General features: G+C 42.4%; 1 protein-coding gene across 4 annotated transcripts in view; it reads left to right on the top strand.

Moving 5' to 3' along the window:
• Ubr5 (ubiquitin protein ligase E3 component n-recognin 5) overlaps positions 1–26,913 on the top strand; it is a 119,301-nt gene that overhangs the window by 51,346 nt on the left and 41,042 nt on the right. For all 4 annotated transcript variants that reach the window (XM_028857191.2, XM_028857193.2, XM_028857194.2 and 1 more), the window contains exons 10-22: positions 8,191–8,307; positions 8,391–8,501; positions 9,653–9,807; positions 10,699–10,816; positions 12,680–12,864; positions 14,147–14,256; positions 15,016–15,128; positions 17,345–17,488; positions 19,030–19,141; positions 19,352–19,506; positions 19,845–20,042; positions 23,058–23,268; positions 24,530–24,656. In XM_028857191.2, coding sequence (XP_028713024.1) covers positions 8,191–8,307; positions 8,391–8,501; positions 9,653–9,807; positions 10,699–10,816; positions 12,680–12,864; positions 14,147–14,256; positions 15,016–15,128; positions 17,345–17,488; positions 19,030–19,141; positions 19,352–19,506; positions 19,845–20,042; positions 23,058–23,268; positions 24,530–24,656 — 1,856 coding nt within the window. The remainder of the gene's footprint in view (positions 1–8,190; positions 8,308–8,390; positions 8,502–9,652; positions 9,808–10,698; positions 10,817–12,679; positions 12,865–14,146; positions 14,257–15,015; positions 15,129–17,344; positions 17,489–19,029; positions 19,142–19,351; positions 19,507–19,844; positions 20,043–23,057; positions 23,269–24,529; positions 24,657–26,913) is intronic.

Genomic DNA, 26,913 nt, shown 5'->3' with positions numbered 1-26,913 from the left:
ATTGAAGGGTTTCTGTTTTATTTATTCTGGTTTTTGTAGGACTGTTGAAAGAGGCAACACTTCTAAAGTGCTCATCTGTCTTTTGTTTACAAGCAGACCCCCAGAGCATCTTCCAGAGCATGGCCCAAGTCATGTACCACGTGTCCAGTGGTGCTACTGCTTGCTGTGTTGTGTGCTGGAGTGAATCTGAGAAATTAGGGTGGTTGTCTCAGTAACACATGAGCACTTATCCTCCAGGACAGTTTTCCTGGCGATAATTATTTTAATAGTTGTTATATTCTTTGGTAGAGATTTACTTTTCTAAGTTTGAAATGCCAGATGGACTCAAGTTTCTACAGGACAAGCTCTGGTCATTGATGCAGCATGCATGTTAAAACAAGATGAGGGCGCTGTGTTTCTGCAGTTACATAGCTGTTCCATTTTATGACAGTAGGTTTTGAAAGACCCTTCAATGCCATGGTAGTAGACAGAGTAGGCCAGATGAGAACGGGCCTAGGAAAATAGAACAGTAAGTGAATCCCAGAATGTACCTAGGATTCGTGAAGTTGATTTGGATCTTGACAAATTCATCTCTACCACAAGTGAAGTCTGTTGATGGTGTGCGTTCCATTGTCTTAAGTGGTTAATTCATTTTCAAAGCTTTTACAGAAATCCATGTTCTTCATTTATTAAAAAAACATGCCCTGTTTCTCCCCTCCCTCTCCAGTTCCACAGATAGTTCAGTGGGACTAATTCTTAAGCATAGATAAACTGAAGTTTTGGTGCACACCTCTGATCCTGTGTTTGGGAAGGTGAGGCAGGAGAATAGGAATTGGAGTCCAAACTGGGCCACATGAGACCCTGTCTTAAGTAGGGGGGAAAAGGGTGTGGAGGCAGCTTGGATGTTTATCACCAGCAGATGAGGAGGTGCTAACCTGAGATTATTTTTCATTTCTTTGAACTCAAATTTGGGGGACTAATAAACCTTCCAAATTTATGTTTTCCATAGTTATCGTCAATCTTAATGCAGTTAATATATTTTTTTGCTCCTTAGCTCACATGGAAACTTGAATGCAAGAGGGGCCATGCACTTTAGTCACTGTTTTTACTGGCAGCTAGAATACTTGAAACACAGACACATCCCTGGTTCCTTCTCTGTGTGGTTGTGTAGACCTTTCTGTAGCTAGGGTTTTCACAGTCAGGACAAATCTCTGTCACCGCCAGTCCCACAGCTGCTCAGACCCAACCAAGTAAACACACAAACACTTATATTGCTTACAAACTGTATGGCCGCAGCAGGCTTCTTGCTAACTGTTCTTATAGCTTAAATTAACCCATTTCTATAAATCTATAAGTTGCCACATGGCTCGTGGCTTACCGGTGTCTTACATGTTGGTACTCATGGCAGTGCTGGCAGTGACTCCTGACTCAACCTTCCTGTTCCCAGAATTCTCTTCTCTTTTTGTCCCACCTATACTTCCTGCCTGGCTACTGGCCAATTAGCATTTTATTTATACAGAGCGATAGCCACAGCACCTTTTGGTAGTTCTCCCTCTCTCTCCTGTGCTCTCTCGCTTTCCCTTTCTTCCCTTTCTCCTGTTCTTCCTCCCCGCCCCCACTCCCTCTTGTCCCCCTCTTGCTTCCCCCCCACCCCTCCTCCAGCAGTGGGGCAGTCACTATTTCTCTTGTTTGGATTGTTAGAGCCCCGTCCTTTTCCCTAGGGAAGACCTGAAAATGCTGGAAGGAAGTCAGCAGGCGGGCGCTATAGGCAAGCAGGACAGGGTGTACTTGGTAGCTGCCATCTGCTGAGAGCTGAGGGTCTGAAGAGGCCCTGGCTCAGGACAGTTGGGAATGTTGTGCCTAAGTTAGCGCTTGAGAACCAGAGCAGATGGAGAGCATGGATCCATCAGTCTAGCCCTTCCTTGTCACGTGGTTGTTGACTGACTGCTCTAGAGGCCTTTGTTTGCTTTGTTAGATAATGGGGCTGTATTGATTGTTGAGACTTTTTCCATGCAGCTCTAAGTCTATTGTAACAGACAGACTATAGCCACTTAGACATTAATCTTGAAATGTGAATCTTGGTAAGATTTCTTAAAAGTTAAACTTGGTAGCTTTTGTATTTTTTAAAAATTTACTTTATTATCTCTGTCTTTCTCTCTCTCTCTTGTCTCTCTCTCTCTAACATCCATCATTTATTTGAGACAGAGTTTCTCTGTGTAGTCCTGGCTGTCCTGGATCTCACTCTGTAGACTGGGCTGGCCTTGAACACAGAGGGATCTGTCTGCCTCTGCCTCCCAAGTGCTGGGATTAAAGGCATGTGCCACCACCTGGTGCATTATTTTGATAGGATAATGTGTTTCTACATTCTTAGTTTATCAGTATATGAGAAGGTAGTCTTAATTTTGTATACTATAGTCACCAGAATTTTATAGCTTGTATTTGAACTATTCATTTTTTTTAAAACTTTTTATTTTTGTATATCAAGTATATTTGCCTGCATGTATGTTTGTGTATTATGTACTTTGTGTCCGTGGAAATCAGAAGGGGGTGTTGGAAGGTTGTTAGATGCCACATGAGTGCTGGAATTGAACCTGGGTCCTCTGGAGGAGTAGGCAGAGCTCTTAACCACTGAGTCATCTCTTCAGCTGTATCCTATTTGCTATAAACTTTGAGCATTTCAAATTGATGAGAACACTTCTGTCTCTGGCAGTGCTCACGTGACTTGTACAGTCAACAATGAAGCCAGAGCCTGGTTAGAGTTGCTAAATAGGAAATAGTCTCCTTTGAGGTCAAAAATTAATATATTTCCTTCCAGTTTCGGGGAATTACCTAGTTCGCATTCTTTTAAAAAATTTTTTTGCACACTTATTTACTTATTTATTGTGTTTATTGCTGTGGTAGGTGCCACTGCGTGCCCTTGTGCATAGAGGTTAATGGATTGCATAACCTGTGAGGAATGTGTGCCCAAATGGGATGAAGTCACCTGACAATAGCCAGACTATGGAACACATGTCTGTCAATGGATGAATAAGTCTCTCTCTCTCTCTCTCAACTGCTGCGTGCATGTGTGTACACACACACACACACACACACACACACACACACACACACTCGCTCTCTCTCTCTCTCTCTCTCTCTCTCTCACACACACACACACACACACACACACACACACACACACACACACACCACACATTGGGGTGGTCTGCAAAATCTCCTATTATCACAAAAGGGATAAAATTAGAGGAAAACATGCTAAGTAAAACAGAAACATATATGCTGTTATGATTTCACTTAAATGTGGAGTCTTCAAAAAAGAAAGGCCAGAATAAAATTGGTTATCACAGACGACATTAAATGGAAAGGTGCAGTGAAAGGATGTAAAGTAGCATATACATAATCATGACATAAATGTCTAGAAATCTAACGTCCGCTGGAGGAGCAGGTAAATAAGTGATGTCAGCTGGCTCGGTTACAGTTCTAAGGGATGAGAAATACAGGTCTGCTCAGCCATGGTGGCTGTTTACTGTAATAGCTGGACTTCCTGTTGAAACATCAAAGGTGTGCAATAAATTCCACATCTCCATTAGTAAATTTGATAAACACAAAACTCTGCTTTGACTCTGACAATACACTGTTGTGGATTGCATGAATGTGTTACTCTGTTTGGTTAATAAATAAAATGCTGATTGGCCAGTAGCTAGGCAGGAAGTATAGGCGGGACAAGCAGAGAAGAGAATTCTGGGAACAGGGAAGGCTGAGTCAGGAGTCGCCAGGCAGACACAGAAGAAGCAAGATGTGAAGGCAGAACCAAGAAAAGGTACCAAGCCACGTGACTAAACATAAATAAGAATTATGGGTTAATTTAAGTGTAAGAGCTAGTCAATAGTTAGCCTGAGGTAATGGCAGAGCAGCTTTAATTAATATAAGCCTCTGTGTGTTTTCTTCGGTCCAAGCAGCTGCAGGACTGCGGGAGCGGCACAGGACCAGGAAAACTTTAGCTACAAATGGCGCCCAATGTGGGGCTCAAACACATAACCCTGAGATTAAGAGTCTCATGCTCTACCAACTGAGCTAGCCGGGCCACTTGTAGCTACTGCTGTGGAGTGCAGCTCTGGCTGCGTAGCTGGACTGCTTGTAAGGCTGCAAACTCTGGCTGAGCCAGTGCCGTAATCCCTGGCCTGTAAGGCCACCAGAGGTTTTTTAATGAATTCTTGCCACGTGGTCACCAAAGGTAGACAAATTTCTAAACAGTCTTATTAAATAAGAAACACAGAGCCAAATACAGGGGTGATAGTCGAAGAGATCAGAGAAATGGCGAATAGCCACGACTAGCCTTAGCTCACCACCAAGCCATCGCTTCCCCAGAGAGAGAGCTTCTTCCTGTCTAACCTGCACTTTTATTGCCTTCCTGTTCTGCCTTCTCATTGGCTCTAAGCCAAGCCACATCACTTCCTCATCATCACTGCCTGTCTATACAGACCTCCAGGTCTCTATGGTTGGTACTGGGATTAAAAGTGTGTATTACCATGCTTGGCTGTGTCCTTGACCACACAGAGACTCTGCCTGCCATGTGATCAGATTAAGGAAGTATGCTACCACCGCCTGACTTCTGTTTTCTGGTTGCTATGACCTCTGATCTCCAGGCAAACTTTATTTATGAACATACAAATATAACATTTCAGCACAAATAAAGCATCACCCCAATACACACTGTTTAGATTTAAAGGATGCTTCAGTCTTCATTTGCTGAGCTCTCAGGATGGGTTTGGTGGTGGTTGTCTGGGGTTCTACAGAAGGGATGGGCAGATCAGCACTTAAGTAGCCCTTATTTCCCTCAGTGTCCTGGATATGTTTCCAGATAGTTTAGGGGGATAAGTACTTGAATTGGTACCGACTCTTTGAACATGAAGTTGTGTGCTTTATCTGCTTCTGAATGCTGGTGAGAGGAGACCGGCCTGTGATGGCTAGCTCCTCCGTACAGAAGTCATTTGCTCTTGGAACATGCTGTTGCCTGTGTTGCTTCATCTTAACCATGATTGTCACACGGAGGAGTATGAAAACAAATTCTAGAAGGGGAAGCTTGTTTTATTGATACCTAGAAATTTCTAAAAAATGTCCATTGAAAGTTAGCTCTGTTCAGGCATGAAGGCACATGCATATGATCCTAGCACTCAGGAGGATTGCCATGTGTTCAGGGCCGACTTGTGCTTCATAGTGAGTAGCAGGCCAACAAGACAAAAACAAAGTGTCCAAAGTGTGCCAAAATGCAGTTTAATGAGATGAGTACAGGAGACAGGACCACGGAAGAAGCGCAGGCAAAGGAAAGCAAGGGTGAGGTGGAGTTAGCCACATGACCAAACGGCACGACAGACTCCGAGGCTGCTAGTCCTTTGGTCTCAGTAAGATGCTGTGCTTACCTTTCAGTGACATTTGAATAAGTGCTTTTTCTGTCCCTTCCCTAGGCTGGTGATTGGACTTAGTCATCAACATCATCCCTAACAGATTTTTCAGGTTCCGATCCGTCCTGGCTGTCATGGATGGAAGTCATTTTTTATTGGTTTTTAAATGAATAAATGAGTTCCAAGAGGGTCTTGTCATTGTGCTTTTGCGGTTAGGATGGTTCATTGGGGTTTGTACTGCCCTCAGCAGAGCATTTACGGAAGATATTGGCGTTGAGTTTTATGTGTTTGCCGAGCAGTTGGTTGATGTGCTTTTGCTCAACCATGTGTCGCGCTGGCCTGCAGTAATGTAGAGCTTCCACAGGGAGTTCATTGGAGAGTACTTACTGTAAAGGGTGACGAACTGAAGGTGTGGAGAAAGTTCTCTGGGCATTGAATGGGAAATGCCTAATCCCATTTTAGAGACTGGAGAAAGGCTTCCAGAAGACGTGACATATAAACGTTGTTGAGGTAAATTGGGCATTGACCATAATTGTGCGTGGACGGGTCCTGAGAGCTCATGGTATGTTTGTGAAAGTGAACACACAGAATTGCCGCTGTATTATAGGAAGTAGATGTGGTAGACTGACTGGAGTACATGGAAGATGGCTGAGGTCCACTTGCCAGGGAACTGAGGTATTGATTTTCAGTGACTAAGGTCTTACAGAGTTTTTAGAGAATTACGATGAGGTTGGTGAGGTTTTTGTGTGTGGTTAAGGAAGTGAATGCTGTTGGTATCGAAAGAAATACAGGAAGAGGAAAAGGAACATCTAATTAGTTGTGTGATAGGATTGTTGAGTCAACTGTGAAGACCTTAACCAAAGTAGGACCAGTGGGGACTGAGGAAGGGAGACTCAGGAGTTGACAAGTGATGAGAGAAAAGAAGAGTGGAGAAGGCTCTCAGATCCCACTAGTACTCAGTGGGTGATGGGACTCATTAGTGGAGGTGGGGACCGAAGATAAGGGTGGGCCTTGTGGGAGACACTTGAGGAGAACAGCTGGTTGTAGAGTTTGTAGGAGTAGATGGATAAAATAGGTAGGGTATCCATTTGGCACTTGAAAGTACTACGGTAAGATGAAACAGCTTAAGTGAGAATTGAGTTTGTCACAAAGTGGACTGAAGGACAAGCTAGTTTGAATGGTTGTTGTGGGAAAGGGATACAAGAAGGGGCTGTGTTCAGTGTGTATGTCGGTGTGTGGCCTTTAAAGAAGGTAGGAAGGAGATCTTTCTCTGGAGATGGGAGGTGGTAAGAGATTAGAAAAGAAAGGGGCTTTTATTATGTAACACAGAGGTAGAGCTCTGCAGGGAGCCCCTCTCTAGGAACTGTCATTGTTTGGGGAGAAGGTGAATGAGGAGCAACAGAGTCACAGCTGAGTCTGATTAAGCAATAGTAGGCTCTGTGCTGTATACTTTGCTTATTAGTTCACACCCCCTCCCAGATACTTGTTAAAATATATTCACTTCAGATGTGAAAAATGGGTTTAGAGAAATAACACAGTTGACATCACATCACTTTAGTAAGTGGACCTAGATTTCAGATTCCCCTTTGCTGATGCCATTCCATTATATTATTGTTTTGTTTGTTTTTTGAGACAGGGTTTCTGTAGCCTTGGCTATCTTGGGGCTCATTCTGTAGACCAGGCTAGCCTCGAACTCAACAGAGATCTGCCTGCCTCTGCCTCCTAAGTGCTGGGATTAAAGGCGTGTGGGTGGCACCACTGTCTGGCCATTATATTAAATTCTAGCTAAAGGATTGAGAGGAGAGAGATATAAAAGGTAAGATGTGGTTGGTGCAGTTCCTACAAGGAAAGCAGGTGGTGGCCGTCTGATGCCCATGGTTTAGAGAAGAGAGGATTTGGTGATGTGAGGAATTTAAATTCTGTTGGGTATCATCTTCAGATGCCATCTGTAAGGTTACCTGGAGTGAAGGGGTTGGTGCAGATGCAGTAAGATTCAAATCAGTGCTCTTTTGGTATATTCTGAAGTGTAACCTGTGCTTCCAGCCCTTGATAGATACCTACCCCTAAGTTAGGTCAGCTGTGTAGTCGATCTGACAAAGGAAGATTCTGTTATTGCAAGCTTTGCTTTGAGGTTTCTGGGTAACTTTATTGGGTCAGTCATTTATGTTAAAAATAATCAGTTGTTACTTACATTCATTGCTCATTTTGTTTTTAGATATGATTGCATCCTAGTCTCTTACATTTCTTTCCCCTTAAAAATTAATGAACTTTTACCACGAAAAAACCAACAGCAGGGGTATTGGTGGAAGTATCTGTAGGGAAGGGTCTTACTACCTCCACCCCCCACTCTATTCAGCACACTTACTTACTGAGTATTTTCTGTGGACTGTTCTCAGGTTACAGTGCAAAGAAGAGCTTACCTTTGTCTCAGGCTGGTCAGTGTTCTGGGCTGTGCAGTGTGGTATGAGCTGAGAGGAAGGCAGGGTGAGAGCTAGAATATCAGAGTTGGTGAGACTGAGGGTCTTCCTAGCATAGACCTGATGTAAGAGGGAATGGATTCTCTGAGAGTGGAGGCGGGGACAATAGCAAGGACAGTTAGTGTGATGTTCTGGAGCAGGCAGCGGCAGGCCAGCATTGCTGAAGGAGAAGGACTGAGTTCTGAAAGGGAGTCAAGGATCGTGAGGATCTTGAGATTGTGGTTTATATGCCTATGTAAGCAGTCTAGATTTGTAGTGACTAAAAGCAGTGTCTAAACCAAGGAATTTGGCAATTTTTGTATTCATAATTTTGTTTTATTTTTACTTTATAGGATGGAACAAAATTTACGTGCATTGGGGCTCTGTATTCTGAGCTTCTCGCTGTCAGTAGTAAAGGAGAGCTTTATCAGTGGAAATGGAGTGAGTCTGAACCCTACAGGAATGCCCAGGTATTTTGTTATAGTTACTCTGGGAATGAGTGACTCTACATAGCAATATAAGAATCGTAATCATTCTTCTTATGCTTTCAAAGAACCCTTCACTACATCATCCACGAGCAGCAGTTTTGGGACTGACCAATGAAAAGATTGTCCTCCTGTCTGCAAACAGCATAAGAGCCACTGTGGCTACTGAGAACAACAAGGTGGGAAGCGTTTTGTTTGCATCGATGAACATTTATTTCATGGTTCAAGTCGTGGCGTGCTTCTCTGCCCCCTTTCAGCTTCTTTCATTCTGATATAGGACCGTATTTAAAGCGTTTTAACATTTACAATAATTCTGTCTCTTAATTTTTTGTTGGCTAATTTATACTATAATTTAACTTTGAAACTATTTACAATTACTTAGTATAACTGTGTGCATGTGGGCACATGGCGCACGTGTGGAGTAAGATGACAACGTATGAGAATCAGTTTTCTCCTCACACATTGGTGGGTTCTGGTGCCTTATCCTGCCAGCTTGTCTAGAAAACTGTGTAAAGTGACTTTCTACTGTTAAGGGAAGAAGAAAGTACCCATGAAAAGCTAGAGAGGAAAGTGCTAAGAGACAGGAGAAAGGGCTTAAGAGGCTATAAAAGATTGATTGAACGTGGTGATGTTCCACTTCAGATGAGGTTAGGCATGGTAGGGTGGTGTGGCTGGAGACTGGCATTACATTTGAGACGATCAGCATGACTTGAAAGGTTTTGAATTCTATTACAAATTCTTAGAGCAACAGTCTGGTGGCCTATCACTGTACTTCTAGTAGTTGGGGATCTTCCAACTTCCAGTAGTTAGAGGTCAGCCTAGACTAGTGAGAACTTGTCTCACTCTCGCAGCTCCCAAAGAGGAACGTGTTTAGGCTTGGTTAGTGCCTTAGAAATGGTAGGGGTTGATTTACATGTGAGGAAAGTGTTTGAGTTTTAATTGGGAAGCTTGACATTTTTTTCATATGTATGGGGGGTGTTTTGCTTGCTTGCACATGTGATGGTTTACCATGTGCATGCCCGGGGGCCAGGCTGGTGAGAGGAGGGTGCCGGATCTCCTGGCACTGCAGTTATAGATGACTGTGAGCCGCCTTGTGGGTGGTGGGAACTGAACCTTGCTGCAGGAGCAGCAAGTACTCTTATTAATCACCGAGCCATCTCCCCAGCCTCCAGGAAGCTTTTCTGAAGTACTTACTTTTGTTGTATTGAACCTCCGAACATTTTAGACATGGAGTTGATAGAATACATTATGCCTTACAGTAGTGTTGATGACCACGGTTCTTTCGGAAAGAGACTTCTTTTACTTAAACCTCTACTGTTATTTTCCTTAGGTTGCTACATGGGTGGATGAAACTTTAAGTTCCGTGGCTTCTAAGTTAGAGCACACGGCGCAGACTTACTCTGAACTTCAAGGAGAACGGATAGTTTCTTTACATTGCTGCGCCCTTTATACCTGTGCCCAGCTGGAGAATAATTTATATTGGTGGTAAGTATCTTTCATAGGGTTCTCATTACATAGAAAGCAGTTTTGAAGAGAAGAGTATCACCTTGAGGTCATTGTAGAGACACAAATTTCCCTTCAGAGCAGTTGCATTAACAGACTGAGAATAAACTTATACAAACAACGTACCCTTGGCAACCATGTTATTAGACAGCCTGAGAGCACAAAGCAGAACAAATCCCACAGACTCCTACTATGTATAGTCGGCTACAGCTAGTATTTTCAGGTCGTTTGAATCCTTTCTTCTGTATGTACACATGTACTTTGCTTTTACACAGTTGCAAATTATGGGACATAGGTTATTTTAAATTTTCATTGCATGAATTTTTTCTTCATTTATATTATATAACTTTATAGTTAATAAGGTTCAAAGTTTATTCTTTGTTGTATTTTCAGGGGGATACCAGTAAATTTAGATCATCAAAAGTAATTATTTGTAAGAAAAAGTTATTTGTAAAAGAATATTGGTTTTATTTTCTGTAGGTTTTGTTGTTGTTTTGTTTTGTTTTTCGAGACAGGGTTTCTCTGTGTAGTTTTGGTCCCTGTCCTGGATCTCACTCTGTAGCCCAGGCTGGCCTCGAACTCATAGAGATCTGCCTGGCTCTGCCTCCCAAGTGCTGGGATTAAAGGCGTGCGCCACTGCTGCCTGGCTTTTTTCTGTAGAATTTAATCCTAAAGCTTTAGTAAAACTGGATCCAGTTATTTCTTAATAAAGTTACGCAGACGGTGAAGCTGGAAGTAGTTGCAGAGGAATACTATTCTGAGATGAGACATTTGCAGAAGCAGTGTACCAGCAAGGCTTGAATGGCAAAATAGTTGTAGATTTATTTAATGGGCTTTGCTGCTTTCTTGACCAGTCTGTGGTTTTCCTTTCAGGGGTGTTGTCCCTTTTAGTCAAAGGAAGAAAATGTTAGAGAAAGCTAGAGCAAAAAATAAAAAGCCTAAATCCAGTGCTGGTATTTCCTCCATGCCAAACATCACTGTTGGGACTCAGGTAAGTGGTTAGAATTAAGCCAACAGAGGTAAATGGCGTCATTTCTCTTAAAGAAATCACCCTCTCCTTTGAAGAGCAGTTCCTCTTAACAAGCATTTTTATAGTTGGTGTTACTTTAATATTCTGGGTTCTAGTAGCATGTGTCCATATCTCGTAGCCATGTCATTTTTCTTGCAGCAGTCATTGTGGATTCTAGTCTCGTGTCTGTCTGTATGTGGTTTTCCTGTAGAGCTGAGTTCCTGTATTACCCTGGCTGTAAGAACTGTGTAGTACTTTTTCAGTGAAGAGCCTGGAGTGACCCTTCCAGGAATGTTGGTTGAGGTTGTCCTAGTGATTGACAGCCCAGGGGAGTCTGAGAGTGGAGCAGGTTGGAAGACTGCTCTGTGGGTAGGCTATTGTCAGGAAGAGGTTGTGTCCCATCCTTGCATTTCTACAGATTGGTGCTTCAGGGCTCTATGATGGGGCATTAGAAAGTGATTTTCAAAGTGTAGGGAGGGTCTCCTGCAGGCCCATGTTCCTTTCAGTCTTTAGTCAGTGGATAATCTCTGAATGCCTCAGCCAGAGCCTAGCAAGTTGAATGAAGGAGAAGATACTAAGAACCAAAATAGTTCTACCCGCCTTTGCCTCTCAAGTGCTGGGATTAAAGGTGTGTGCCACCACTGCCTGGTACGTTTTATTTTTTTAAAGTGAAGCAAAGTTGGAGTTTATTAAGGGAAGTTTGTGGGGAGTTTTAATATTTTTTGAGATGGGGGTTTCTCCTTGAAGCTCTGACTGCCCTGGAGCTTGGCTTGCAATTTGCTATATATAAGCTGTGTTGGGCTTAAACTTCGGAGATGCTCCTGCCTGTTCCTCCTGTGTGCTAGGATTGAAAGGACGCACCACCATGCCTGGCCTGAAACGTTTTTTCTATGACTGTCGGTAGGTCCAGTTAGTAAATGTTGGGAAGAGAGGTGTAAGGGGGTGGTAGGAACATAGCCCGTAGTGACGGGTTTGGCCTGCCGTGGAAGATGGTATCCAGATTAGTTCTCCTGAAAGTTTGCTTTTGAGACTATTTGCGTCTACAACTGTAGTTGAGGATGTGTACTTGTTCTCCGGGAGAACTAAGCCACCACTGTGGTTTGTTTGACAGTGTCACTTTGGGGGCCAGCTTTCAGCACACAAGTGCCGCAAAGCCTCTGGCGATGTAGAGCTGTAGAGCATAGCCTTAGTTCTCCAGTGTCCTGTAATCTGTCCTGTCCTTTAGCTGACATGGAGAAATGTATAGGTTATGGACACCTGAGCTTGTTTAAACTCTTTTATTTATTTAGGAATCTTACTCTGGCTTTGCTGAGGCATTTCTTCTACCTCAGCCTTCTGAGTGCTGGGGTTGTAGGCCTGAGCTGCCACACCCTGCTCCTTTTAAAGTGAAAAGACTACAGTGCCCACTGAGTCTTCTGGCTGGTGAACGGCCCTTCCGAGGGAAACATCCATAGAGACATGTATTAGAGCCTGTGAACATCAGAATTCAGGAAGAAATCGCTCACAGTGGCATGAAAGGAAGAAAAGTATAGTTTCTTCTTCACAGTTTAGTTTGAAGTGTTGTGCTGTTTTCAGTTTCTCCTGCCTTTTCTGTTGACTTTTCCTTCAGTGGAACGGCTGACACTGGCTGTGTGAGCTTTAATGACGCGTTGCTAGCAGACATGCTGATGTCACTGTTCATTAGAAGTGGGAACAGATGATTGGATGAGAAGGGTACAGTGATAGGCTCTTGTTGAGTGTCAGCTCGTGTTGGAAAACACAGGAAGCCCACCCACTTTTGCATACATATGAACTGATTGTCATTGTTTGTACATCATCCTGCTTGTGATTTCTTTTGTTTGCTAGGTGTGCTTAAGAAATAATCCTCTTTATCATGCTGGAGCAGTGGCATTTTCAATCAGTGCTGGGATTCCTAAAGTTGGTGTCTTAATGGAGTCAGTTTGGAATATGAATGATAGCTGTAGATTTCAACTGCGGTCTCCAGAGAGTCTGAAAAGTATGGAAAAAGCCAGCAAAACCATTGAAACAAAGTGAGTCCTGGGGCTTCTGTATGTCTCAACTCTTTGCTGTGTGCATGGGCACACATAAAGAAATGGGGAAATTGCTGAGCTTTCTTTGTACGTGACAGTTTCTTCTTTAAAACATTTGATTATTTGTACGAGTGCTTTGCTTGCTGCGTGTGTGAAAGCCAAGCCAGGTCCTCCAGAAGAGCAGTAAGCACTCTCAACGGCTGAGCCACCCGCCAGCCCTAAATTACATACAGTTTTTGATGGTGGTCAGAACGACACGGCAGGATTCTTTCTTGATGCCTTTTTTGGGGTGGGTGGGGTGGGTGGGGTGAGTCATTATTAGCTTGTATTCTTTCCAGTTGTTACATAGCTCTAACATGGTCCACCTGACTGTTAGGCCAATATTCACTTTTCTCCTATGCAGTAAATTTGTTACGGAGCCTTTACCCTGATAACAATGTGCTGCCATCATTATAACGTGGAGGAGTGTTTTCTTTTTGCTAAATTTTGGTACATTGGGAAAATGATGTGCTTATACCATATATACAGCTGTTCAAAATTCTGATATAATGATTATAAATTCATTAACTTGTGATATCTTTTTTTCTGATGTTACAAGTGCATGCTGAAACTCAGAAGCACAGGGGTTTGTCAGTAAGCTAAAAATATGCTCTTTTAAGAAATTAAACCTATCGCACTAGGCTGTGGGATATTCTGTATGGCAAATGTGTTGCTCTGATTGGTCAATAAATAAAACACTGATTGGCCAGTGGCTAGGCAGGAAGTATAGGCGGGACTAACAGAGAAGAGAAAAGAAAGAACAGGAAGGTGGAGAGAGTCACTGCCAGCCACCGCCAGGACAAGCAGCATGTGGAGATGCCGGTAAGCCACGAGCCACGTGGCAGGGTATAGATTTGTGGAAATGGATTAATTTAAGCTATAAGAACAGTTAGCAAGAAGCCTGCCACGGCCATACAGTTTGTAAGCAATATAAGTCTCTGTGTTTACTTGGTTGGGTCTGAGCGGCTGTGGGACTGGCGGGTGACAAAGATTTGTCCTGATTGTGGGCCAGGCAGGAAAACTCTAGCTACAGCACTAATACTTAAGATTTATAATTTTAATGTTTTGTTTTTTTTTTTAAGTAGGTAGGCCTCCTAATTACATTGAGATTTGGCCTAGAACTTATTTTAAGACTATGGTCATTGAATAAGACTTTCCCCTCCCTTATAAACTTGTTTCAATAAATTGTTTGAAAGGTTCTGTTTCATTCCTAGTTATAAGGAGAGTGCTTTTCTCACTTTAGGCCCGAGAGTAAGCAGGAGCCTGTCAAGACGGAAATGGGTCCTCCGCCATCCCCGGCTTCCACCTGTAGTGACGCCTCCTCCATTGCCAGCAGCGCGTCGATGCCCTACAGTGAGTCTCAGGGCACTGTGCGGGCCCCAGCAGACAGCAGGGTGCCCCCAGTGCCCTACAGTGAGTCTCAGGGCACTGCGCGGGCCCCGGCAGACAGCAGGGTGCCCCCAGTGCCCTACAGTGAGTCTCAGGGCAGTGTGCGGCCCCGGCAGACAGGTGCTGTTGTCTGACTTGTCAACACACTAACGTTGAGAACCCTTTGTATGGGTACTGTGTGCTCCCTTGCTGTGTTGTTATCGCTGTGCGACTGTTGAAGTGGGAAGACAGTACTTAGAGTTCATTGTCTCAGTTGTTTTTGACGGTCAGAGTTAAAAATAGGTAGAATTCTTTGTAGTCGTCAGAGGAGATGCCCCACTACCCACTTTATGTTCCACGTCTTTTTGAGACTCATTATTTTGTATATTGGTTATGACATTATTTCAACTTTTGCTTAGGATTTATAGAATTTTTAAAGCTAGGCTTAGAACTGTGCCTTGGATTTTAAGCTCCTTGAAAGTCACACTTTGAAGTTATATGGTGGTTTTAAGAAGAACATAGCAGATACTCCTTTTTAAATGTTGGCATGCCCACATTTCGGCTCATCTCAGTTTGTAGTGATGTTAGTATAGTTAGGCAGTAACCAATTGTAGCCCTTCTTTATTTGAAGAGGGGGGGTTCTGCGTTCCTGTACAAACGTCATTACTGGTGTGCTTAGATGGACTCTGTAAAGATTTTTGTTTTGTTTTCTTTTTGGTACTTAACGTTTTGTTGTTGTCTAAGAACGACGTCGATCAACTCCTGCCCCGAAGGAAGAGGAAAAGGTGAACGAAGAGCAGTGGTCTCTACGGGAAGTTGTTTTTGTTGAAGATGTCAAGAATGTACCTGTCGGCAAGGTTCGTTGAGTACAGATGAGAGTTAGTTACTGACTGCCTCCTTTTGGTTACCTGAGGGTGTCGATGGTTTGTGTCTGGACCCCTTTCTTCAAGGCAGCCTTTAGATTGTCTCCTTCCAGGGTTCCTTTAGTCTCAATTTTGTGTCACTGACGGTGAAGAGATGATGCTGTGCTGTATTAGTCAAGGCTCTCTAGGGGAACAGAACACACACACACACACACACACACACACACACACACACACACACACACACACAGGATTTATTATAATGGCTTACAGCCTGTGGTCCAACTAATCCAGCAATGGCTATCAACCAACAGAAGGTCGAGAATTCAGTAGTTGTTCAGTCCATGAGGCTGGCTCCCTAGCAGGTCTGCACTGGACTCCTGTGAGTAAGTGGGCTCTAATGCCAGGGAAGGCAAAGAGCCTGCCAGTGAGAGAGCTTTGTTCTTCCCTAGCCTTTATGTAGGCTGCTAGCAGAAGGTGTAGCTCATATTTATTAAAGGTGGCTTTTCCTCCCTCAAAAGGTCTGGATTACAGGGGCAGCTTCTCAGTTCCAAGATCCAGATTAAAAGTTGGTCTTCCATGCCGGGCGGTGGTGGCGCACGCCTTTAATCCCAGCACTCGGGAGGCAGAGCCAGGTGGATTTCTGTGAGTTCGAGGCCAGCCTGGACTACCAAGTGAGTTCCAGGAAAAGGCGCAAAGCTACACAGAGAAACCCTGTCTCGAAAAACAAAAAAAAAAAAAAAAAAAAGTTCGTCTTCCCACTTAAAGTGATTTAATTAAGAAAAAATTCCTCACACGTGTACCCAGCCCCTTGAGTTTCAGTTAACTCCAGATGCAGTCAAGTTTTGACCACCAAGAATAGCCATCACATATGCCTTGAGCATTGGAGGGTGATGTTTTGTTTTTAGGTTAATTTGGGATAATTTTACATGTACAAAAAAGTTGAAGAGAGATACATTACTATTTTTTTAAATAAGATTATTTGTGAGGTGTGTGTGTACTCATATGAGTGTGTACAAGTGTGTGTGTGTGTGTGCTGAATTCCTTGGAACTAGAGTTCCAGGCCCTTGCAGGATGCTTACTGTGTTACATATGCACTGGTCCTTATGATTATGAAGCATGTTCTTGGCTGCTAAGCCATTTCTGCTGCCCCGATAAACTGCTTTGGATACAGTCATTACTGGAGCTGTGAGACTGCAGACGGAGATAACTTGTAACATTAAGCATTGCTCTGTATGAACCACTTTGTGTTTTCTCCTCTTTTCCCCCTGAAGATTTTCCTTCTAAGAAGCCAAGTAAATAGAAGCCATTTGCTTGAATGCTATTAATTGATCCTTTTGTCCTTGGTCTATATTTTAAATATTCCTACAAGTAGAGAAAATCTGCGAAGTGAGGAGGTTTTTTTAATTGCTTTTTGGTAGTTTTCTAAAATGGGATGACCTTTGGTTTTTCATCTGTACATGATGGAAATGGATGATAACCAACATGGACACTTTCTACAGGCTTGTCTTAGGAAGGTTTTGTCATTAACTTCGTGTCACTTGAGTTCACACTGGTGTAAACTCGTAAGTATTAAGTAGAAGAGTTGAGATTCAAATGTCCTGACTTGTCTGTCTGCATATGACCCCACCCCCAGTTTGACAGCAGTATGGCCACAAGTTACCTATCTGGAAATTTAAACTTATTAAATAAAACAACAATAATAATATGCCATGTCTTCATTCATGCTAATCCCATTTGAAGAGCTTTGCAATTTTCTGGGCTGCTGACCTACATGGATGCAAAAAAGGGCTAGGCCGGGTGTATCTGTAATCTCATTCCTTGGGAGGTAGAGGCAGAAGGATCCAGAAATTAGTCAAGGTCCCACTTAGCTGCATAGTGAAGACCAGCCTAGGATACATGACAAATGAAACAAAGAATGTTCTATCACGTATGCTGCTGAGAGCCATAGAGAAGGAAGCTGAGAGGTCTGGTCAGGAGATGCTTGCGCTCGTGATCATGGTCAGCAGTGGCTCTTTTAGTCTTGAATGTGGATGTGCCAGCAGGCTCAGGTTAATGTAACAACGTAGTGCTCATTGAGGATATGTACTTCTAAGGACTGAAGTGTCTTTAGTATTTAGCAGTAAGTCAGTTTGGAAAGCAGAATTTGCATGTTAATTTCATGGGAACTGTTTTTAATGTTTCCCCATTGTATCTGCCTCTTGTTTCAGGTGCTGAAGGTGGACGGTGCCTATGTTGCTGTAAAGTTTCCAGGAACATCCAGTAACACCAACTGTCCGAACAGCTCTGGCCCGGATGCTGACCCTTCTTCGCTCCTGCAGGACTGCAGACTCCTTAGAATTGATGAACTGCAGGTATCTGTGCAGGGCTTCTCAGTGCACTCCGCGAGGACGGACTCACTGAGTTTGTTACAGAGAGTAACGAGGACTATGGGGGTCCAGCCCCTCGATAGTCCCCTCCCAGGGTCCGCGGAAGGCTCTATCAACCAGCAGAGAATCTTTAGGGTCGGTAAATCAGTCTACGCACTCAGAGTTCTTTGATCCATTCGCTTTAATTCCTCTGGCATAACATCCTTTATACACAGCTTCAGTTCTGTTCTCATGTCTAGCTCCTTTCTTGTTTGATTTCTCTCTACACTTGTCTGCGATCCCCTCTATGTTCTATCTTAATTCCTTCATCTAGTTCTGTCCCTTCTAGGTTCTCATCTATCTAGTTCTTTCCCCTATCAGCTCCTCTCCTGTCTCCTTCTCTCTCATCTGGCTCTTCCTCATCTTGTTCTTCCCCATCTGGCTCTTCCTCATCTTCCATCTCGTTCCTCTAGTCCTCTCTTTTAGCTCTTTAATCTAGTTCTTCCCCATCCCAGCTCGTTCCTCTCAAGTTCTTACCCATCTCGTTCTTCCATTCTCTTCTCTCCTCTGTGTCCTCTCCTGCCCTGGGAGTTCTGGTATATATACACTTACAAGCAGTATTTCCTTAGCAGTGCAAAGCCAGGCTTCCAGGGTCAAATGGAGGGGTGATAAAAATAGGCTTAATTGACACATCCGCCAGGCCTTCTCAAACAGGTAGCCTGGATACTTAAGTCTGTTCTAGAGAGTACAAAGGTATCTCTGATAAGGTACTTTCCTCCATCCGGTGATGGACCTGGCCAGATGCTACCAATAATGATAATTACAGGGAGGCTTGAACTGGGAGTTCTGGCTGAGCATAGCTGTTAGCACAGAGGGTTATCTAAATATTCCTAGAAGTGGTTAGGTAAGTAGTTAGAGGTCTATAAAGTTAGTAAGGCTGTAAGAAAGGAGGGCCTAAGCTAAATTGTGTAAAACTATTACTTAGTGTCCACCTGGCCTAGGCGGCGTCCTCTTGTGAATTTACTGTAAGTCAGGAGACTTGTACGTGGGCTGCTATCACTTGTTAGTCCTTGGAAATTGGGCGCCCCCCCTGGGTGGTGTCTCCTTGTGGAATTTAAGTCAGGAGACTTTCAGGTGGGCTGTTATCATTGTTAGTCTTTGGCAGTTGGGCGTCCACCTGGGTGGTGTATCCTGTAGTCCTTGAAAGTGGCCAAGGGAGATATCTGATTCCAGAGAAAGCCTTTCCCTGAGGCTGTTCTCCAAATTACCTGGAATGTGTATGTCCAGAGAGTGCTCTGTCTACACTGTTAGTCCTTCTTAGGGAAAAGTCAATTGGGAAAGCTATGAAGGCACACATGATTTTCATAACAGAATACAGCTGATATATAACAAGCCAAGTAACACCAAAAACTCCTTGGGATTTGGCTTCCTCTGGAGGAATTCCGTGATCTCTCCAGGTAGTGACTTTGCCATAACCAGCTGAGTTCTTATGATATATTCCTGCGGCCCACAACAAGAGAGAGCAGAAGTCCCTTTGTTGTTGGCAGGTTGTCAAAACTGGTGGCACACCGAAGGTTCCTGACTGTTTTCAGAGGACCCCCAAAAAGCTGTGCATACCAGAGAAGACTGAAATCCTAGCAGTGAATGTGGACTCCAAAGGTGAGGGCTCAAGTCTTTCCACCGTATATCTGCTGCATCTGGGGACGGGATGAAGTTGTTTGGTGACTTGACAGTTCTTGCCCCGACATGTAGCATAATAGGTTAAATGTGCCTGATTTATTCACAACTGTTGTTGGAGAGGTTAACATTTAGTAGATGCCAATGTGTAAGGTTTTTCAATTTTTCTTTTCATTTATGTGTCTTTGAAAGGTGTGCACGCTGTTTTGAAGACAGGAAACTGGGTACGGTACTGTATTTTTGATCTTGCTACAGGAAAAGCCGAACAAGAAAATAATTTCCCGACAAGCAGCACTGCTTTTCTTGGTCAGAATGAGAGGAATGTAGCTATTTTCACTGCTGGACAGGTAAGAGTCCATTTTACTTTATAAGAGCAGATACAAGACTGGCATCTTGTGCCACTTAGGGTTTGCCTATTAGAGAGTTAAAAATATTGAGCAAATTCTGTTATGAGAGTAGTTTATTTGAAAATAAATACACATATTGTAAAGTCAATATTTACTCTCACCCTTTTTTTCCCTTCCTTTTTTTGAGAGGGGGAGTTGATAAGGATCTCTACCTTAGGCTGAATTTGAACTCCTGCTCACCCTCCTAAGTACTTAGAATTTTGGCAAGCATAGTCACAGTAGGTTTGTATAATTATTTTTGATTGGGATCAAGCATTATTATTTTTCATTCATTGTAGGAATCTCCTATTATTCTTCGAGATGGAAATGGTACTATCTACCCAATGGCCAAAGATTGCATGGGAGGAATCAGGGATCCTGACTGGCTTGATCTTCCACCAATTAGCAGTCTTGGGATGGGTGTGCATTCTTTAATAAATCTTCCCGCTAATTCAACAATTAAAAAGAAAGCTGCTATTATCATCATGGCTGTAGAGGTAATTTAACTTTTGAAAATAGACTCAGCATTTTAATTCAGAAGAAATACTGATATCTTGAAAATTCTTGTCCCTTCCCTATAAGAGCAAATAGTTTATTAATAGAACAGAGACGAGAAAAGTCAGTGATTATGGTATAATTTTGTTTAAAAAATAAAGGCATATATGCTGTTGGGATAGACAGAGGTCAGGGATAAAAATCAGACTGACTGTATAGAAGACTTTTGAGGAAGTAGCATCTGTGAGGGGCAAGAGAGGGGATTGCTGTCTGTGGTACCAGGCGTCATCTTTAAGACTCTCATTAATGCTAGAAAAACACATTTAGCCAAGAGGTGAGGATTGTATTGGGTAGAGTAGCAGGTGGTCACCCTGGAGAGGGGGACACAGGGTGGCTTGTGTCCTTGCCTGAGGTTCCTGAACTGAATACCAATAGAAGAATTTTGAGGTGGTGAACAGCATTTTTATTTCAAAGATTAGTAACAAACTATTGGGGTTTTAGGGAAGAATGGACAGAAAAGAGATGTTTAAAGAGTCAGATAAAGGCTAGTGTATAGTCCAATTAAATACAAAGCAAACTTGAACTCTTGAAAATGGGAAAGAGGGACAGATTTGATATACCTGAAGGGAGTAGAAACTGAAAAGCTTGTGATCTCTGGATAGTAACAGTTAAGGGAGAGCTGTGAGCGATGTCTTTGTGGTGGTGATGAGGACAGCTGGAGTAAAGGTGGAGATGAGATTGATTGCTACGGTGAAATGGCTGTCGGCTATAGAAGTGGAGGTGATTTCACCGGACTCTGCAGTTTTAGCTGAGGTGGATTTAGGCAAAGGGGCATGGAGAGATGGGGTTAGGAGGTGTTTAAAGGGGCTGTGTTGGACAGCTTGGTGACCAGAAGGCAGAATTGTGGCTAAAAGGTGATAAGGTTCTGGATATATCTTAGATTTCATTTTGCAAGTAGAATCAGCAAAATTTGCTGATGGCTAAATGCAAGAGATCAAATTCAGAAAGAAAGCAAAAGGTCTTGTTTCTTTTTTGTTGTTGTTGATTCAAGATTATTTATTTGTTTATTTTTGTGTCTGTCTGTGTACGCCATGGAGCGCATTTGGGTGTCGGCACTCAAAGCTTTGTGGCGTTGGCTCTCTTCTCACTTGGGATCTAGAGGTGGAGCTAGAGTTGTCAGGATTCCAGGACAAAGCACTTGGACTGCCGAGCTGTCACAGCCCAGAGGGTTCCGAAAAGAAGCTGCTATTCATGGAGGAGCATCTAAAGACATTTAGGAAGTCAGAGTTAGACATGTGACCTTGAGGGGCGTCTGTCACACATCCATGTGGACAATGGAGAATGAAAAAGAAAAACCTAAGCCAGACAACTAAGAGATAGAACAAAATGCAGTGATTTGAATGTGGCGTGAGCAGAGCTACAGATTTATTTGTTTTTTGTTTTTAATTTCCTGTGCCTTTGCTGTAGGGCAGCATAGCTGAGCATGGTGCTGATAGTGTGAGGCCACGTTAGGTCTAGCAGGTCGATGATGAAAACCCCTGTAGAGTTGCTGATGCCAACCAAGTGACTAGTTCACTGTGTGTCATAGCAGTGTATTAACAAAATGAAAAAGTGTGTGTTGCTCAAGTGCTGTGCTTTGGGTTTTGGAGACACTTGTGAGCATTGTGGCAGAAGTTCGCCCTGAGTGGTAGTTAATTCCACAGTGAAAGCAGCCTTTCTCACCTGTCCCAAGTACTTTTAAGATTTACGTTCTCATGTGGACAGTGGCCCTTCTTCTTTCCCATAAAGTTGGGGAGGAAGACTTTATTGAGGTCGTTTCCTGGCAGATTGTCCTTGTCCTTGACCCTCTGTATTCCCATAGATATCTGCTTGTTTCTAGTAAAAGTCACAATAATGAGCTTGCTTTTGAAGATAAGACAAGTGCTTTCTATTCTATTCAATGTTCCCTCTCCTTAGTTTTTTACTTTGTACTGTTTTTGTGTTTGTTTGTTTAAAAGATTTGTTTATATATGTATACGAGTGTTTGCAGGCATGTTTGTGCGGCGTGTGGATTCCTGGTGCCTGAGGAGGCCAGAGCAGAATGTCAGATCCCCTGGAACTGGAATTGCAGAGGGCTGTGGGTACTGGGAACTGAATCTGGGTTCTCTGCAAGAGCATCATGTGCTTTTACCTGCTGAGCCAAATTCTCTACCCCCGAAGTACTTTTTTGTGCTATGAGACAGCTAATGATATTTTCTGTGCACACGTTGGAGCACTGTTATGTCTTTGATAGTTAGATCTATTTTCTGTTTTGGAAATTACACCCTATCACAATTCCTAAAGAGTTCAAAGTTTTGTGTTCCATGTAGCACACCATAAATATACAGCTTTATTATTGTGTATGTACATGATTGGGGCGGGGTACTGGGAGGTACATGTGGAAGTCAGAGGACAGCTTATAGGAGTTGGGTCTTTTCACCATGTGGGCCTTGGGGATTGATTGAGCTCAGGTGGTCAGACCTGGTGGCAAGTGCTTTTGATCTACTGAGCCTTCTCCTGGGCCCGAAGTGTAACTTACAACCATGAGGTGAGAAGAAGTAAGTTGGAATAAAATGTACATCCTTTGTTTAATTGGGGGACAATATTGCCAGGGTTGTAATTTGAGAGCTTGAGTAAATACCAGGGTGTCACTAAACATGGTGAGTTTATCATACCCCAGGCAATCCCATTCAGTTCTAGCTGTATGACTGGTTTCCCATTAGCCGCAAAGTTGAGGTAGTTTTGAAAATTGAAAACATTTACTTAAGCATGTTTCACAGAAAGTTTCTACTCTTTTTAGTTGTCACGTACACACTATCCTTCTAGAATACAGATGAATTCAGCCACTTTTGCCAGGCCATTTGCAATCAATTTCTACGTATTTGAAGATTTGATTACATTATAGTGGCCATGAGGCATTTTTGATGTCTATAATGTTGGACATGTTTGCTATTCATTTCATTGAAGTTTTTTTTCCCCCCTCTTTTGCCTGAGTACAGAAACAAACCTTAATGCAGCATATTCTTCGTTGTGACTATGAGGCCTGCCGACAGTATCTCATGAATCTTGAACAAGCAGTTGTTTTAGAGCAGAACCTACAGATGCTGCAGACCTTCATCAGCCACAGATGTGATGGGAATCGGAACATTCTGCATGCTTGTGTATCAGTTTGCTTTCCAACTAGCAATAAGGAAACTAAGGAAGAAGAGGGTAAGACTCAGAACCAAAACAAGGCCTTGGAAAGAACTTTAAGAAGAGAAATTGACAAATTCCTGTAGAGAACATATGTGCTTTTTACATTATTTTATATAATCTTGGAAGGTCTGACTTTGTCAGGTGGTAAAAATAATTCTAAGGGTTAGATACGGAAGCCAACAGTAAGTTTGATCTGTGTGTCTTTATTGTCTTTAATTCTGTGAATAATAAAGCTGAGCATGTTGACAGTAAATGAACTAACGAATTTTATAAGTACAAATGACTGTTTTAAAGAACGTTTTTAATTCAGTGTACATGTCTGTGTCTGTGGATATGTGCACATGGGTTGGGTACACGTGCCTGAGAAGACCAGAGGCATTGCATCCCTTGGAGCTGGACTTACAGGCAGCTGTGAGTCACGGTGCTGGGAACTGGACTCTGGTCCTCTGGAAGAGCAGTGAGTGTTTTTAATTGCTGGGACATCTCTCCGCTACCTAAAATAATTCGTTTTTAATTTACATGTACGTATGTTCACCTGCGTACATGCGTGTCAGTGCTGGGGAGGGGGAAATGTTGGATCTCCAAGAGATGGGGTTACAGGTGAATGGAGCTGGGGAACTTGGGTCGCTGTGAGAGCAGCAAGTACTCCTACCTGCTGCGCTGTCTGTCTCTCCAACCACCCCTTCCCTCCCCGATATGAATTTATACATCGGAATGTGGTGTTCTCAGCCACCAGAAATGTTTGTCCTGTTGTTTGGAATGTAGAAAAAAAAAAAAACAAAAAACCATGTTACTGGGTTGTTACATGTTTCTGAAAAGTAAGGTGGCTTTTTATTTTGGCCATGGCGTTTTTAATTGCCTAAATGATGAAGAACTTAAGTGCAACTTTGTAATTATTTTGAATTCTGCTGATGCTATTGCAGTAAGTGCATTTTGAATTGTGATTTGCAAGTTTCATTTTTATCTCATCAGAATTCCTGAGATTTGTTTATAAATACCATACATATAAACTAAGATGGATATACTAATGAGTGAGTCATTTTATTTCATTTTTTTACTTAATAGTTAAAGGTAAATTTATGTCTACTTAGTTTATATGTTGTTGAAATGAGGCAGGATAAAGAAATAAAGGTCATAGTTCAATCTGTGTCGTGGAGAATAGTTACCTGCTATATTAATTGAAGCACTAAAACGGAGGAGTTAGTGTCTGCTGGCCAGTCCATACTATCAGTTGTTTTCAAAGTTGAAATCATCATTTTTTCCTCTTATGTTTCAGAGGCTGAGCGGTCGGAAAGAAATACATTTGCAGAAAGGCTTTCTGCTGTAGAGGCCATTGCAAATGCAATATCAGTTGTTTCAAGTAATGGCCCAGGTAATCGGGCTGGATCATCAAGTAGTCGAAGGTAATACAATTTTTACAAGGGAAGTTTAATTGGAAGAAAAAGGTCCCAAGTACAGAAAGCAGTGTATCTCTTACTGTCTTGTGCATGAATTGGTGGGTCCTCTTTTGTTTGTTTTTGGCTTCTTCCAATAACACTGGGGAAATGTCTGATAACTAATTAGAGTCTAAACACTAGGATCTCTGACAATTGATAAATGAGATGATTTTAAAACAGCTCCGACTTCATCATCTTTTGAATGTGTTCTGAACTTTTTATTCTTCTTAGGTAGTTGTTTTCTTTAGATGAAGAACAAGGAACACAGTAGAGTCATTGACCAAAACAACAACAGCAGCAACAACAACAACAACAAAACCCAACCCTCAATCTTTTAATTTTCATATTGCTTATTTAGGACCATTCCTCAGATGTCTTAATGATCTGGGAAGAAATAAAAGGCTGGTGTGTATTTTGAATGTTTGATTTTAAATTTTCAGGTATTCTGAGTTGTTGGATGGATAATCCTTTATAACCTATGAAAATTGCTAGGTGTTTGATTAGATGATAAACAGACTCAGTAGTTTTCTGTAGGAGAAAGGGCAGGTTTATTTTAGATAAGAGAGAGTCAAGATTCCTGGTTGTTGACAAACGGTGTGTGAAAGCACTGTTCCCTGGGTAGTAAGTGGCGAGGTAGGTGGAGAAGCCTATTTCAGCACAAACACAATTGGCCTATTTTCTGCTACACACTCATCTTTCCCTTTCAAAATGTTTTTTTCTTCAATTGGCATTAGGAAAGCTACCAAGCTGATAGTTTTCCTGAGCTTAGAAAGATCTAAAAGTGAGACTTAACTCTGTGACCAAATTATAATTTTAAATAGTACAGAAACATGTATACTGTACAGAAGGAAAATTACTACCAGCTTACTTATCTAGAACTACATTAAGCAAAGTGTTTACTCTAAAATGGGAAGCAACTTAAATTCTTCATCAAGAAATTAGTCTCTGAATTATTTCAGGTATTTCATTTTCTCAGAGAAATTACAGGTGCCAATCACTTTGGACTCTGATATGGTTGGTCCAATGCCAATACTGCCATCTTTTTTCATATAAGGATTATTTTGAAGGCAAAGACTAAAAGGAGCTTCAAGAGTGGGCGATGCGTCACTCACAGAAATAAATTGGCAGAGTAAGCTCCTTTGAGGAATTTGCCGAAGATTCCACTGCAGTGCTCTTAACCAGTGCAAACTGAGGGCTGCGGTTGACCAGATGACAGCAGGAGGCTATTATCCACGCCGGGCAGTAGGAAGTCACAGACTGCTTCACTGAAGTGAGCCTCCTCTATCCTACAGTGGATTGTGTAGGCGATGCCTGCCCCTTGAGGAGTATGCAGGCTGGGATTCCTGGGCTGTGAGCTCAGCACTGATGCAGTTTCACTGTTGAATGGAATACTGTAATGACGTCAGTGATGGTGTGACTCAAGTTTTGTTGTGTGACTCGATAGTTCCTGAGTACAAAGGGCAGATTTAGTGGAAAGCTTGATTGATGCATCTGATTGCAGGTGTATATACTCTAGCGATTGTTAATCTGGAAGACACATGACCTTCACTTTTTTATCACAGTGTTATATTTGAACATGACTGGATTCTAAGGCTTCTGTAGCATGGATATAACGTGCTTACAAAGAGGAAATTACACCATCCTTGAATTCTTCCATATTGTCAGAAAACACGATGACTCCAGGCAAGCCTGTATGAAGGAAGAAATGTCAAAACTCTGAATCTTAGCAGCCAAGGTGGTACCTCCTCAGTATTGTCCTCAGCCACTGAGGATCCAGGTGAATCTCCATGAATTGTGTACAGCATCTTGAAGAATAATTTTCTTTTTGTTTTTGTTTTTTTATTTTTTAAGAATCTGTATGAGGAGCTGGGCAATATACTAAAAAGTGTTCCCAAGACCTAATGAAGAAAAAGGTTAAGGACAATTTTTAAAAAATGACAAGGAATGACCCCCTCATTTAATATTGAATTGACTACATCACAACAACAAAGTTGGGAGTTACAAGTTCAAGATGAGACTTTGGTCCCAATTTCCTTCATTTATTCCTAATGTACTCTAAGCTAGAAGTTGGAGAATACCCCATGTGTCTGCTTTGGCCTATGCAGTGTTAAGTTTTAAAAAATCTGGATGCCTTTAGATGAGCATGTATAACATGAACTTGGCAAAAAAACAAAAAAACTAGTTTGCCACTTCGGGAATGAGCACTTTCCTTACCAAGCCCCAA

Source organism: Peromyscus leucopus, chromosome 20 (assembly GCF_004664715.2).
Source record: "Peromyscus leucopus breed LL Stock chromosome 20, UCI_PerLeu_2.1, whole genome shotgun sequence".
Taxonomy (NCBI): domain Eukaryota; kingdom Metazoa; phylum Chordata; class Mammalia; order Rodentia; family Cricetidae; genus Peromyscus; species Peromyscus leucopus.
Note: the sequence above shows the minus strand (reverse complement) of the source record. Positions and strands in the feature narration are given on the sequence as shown.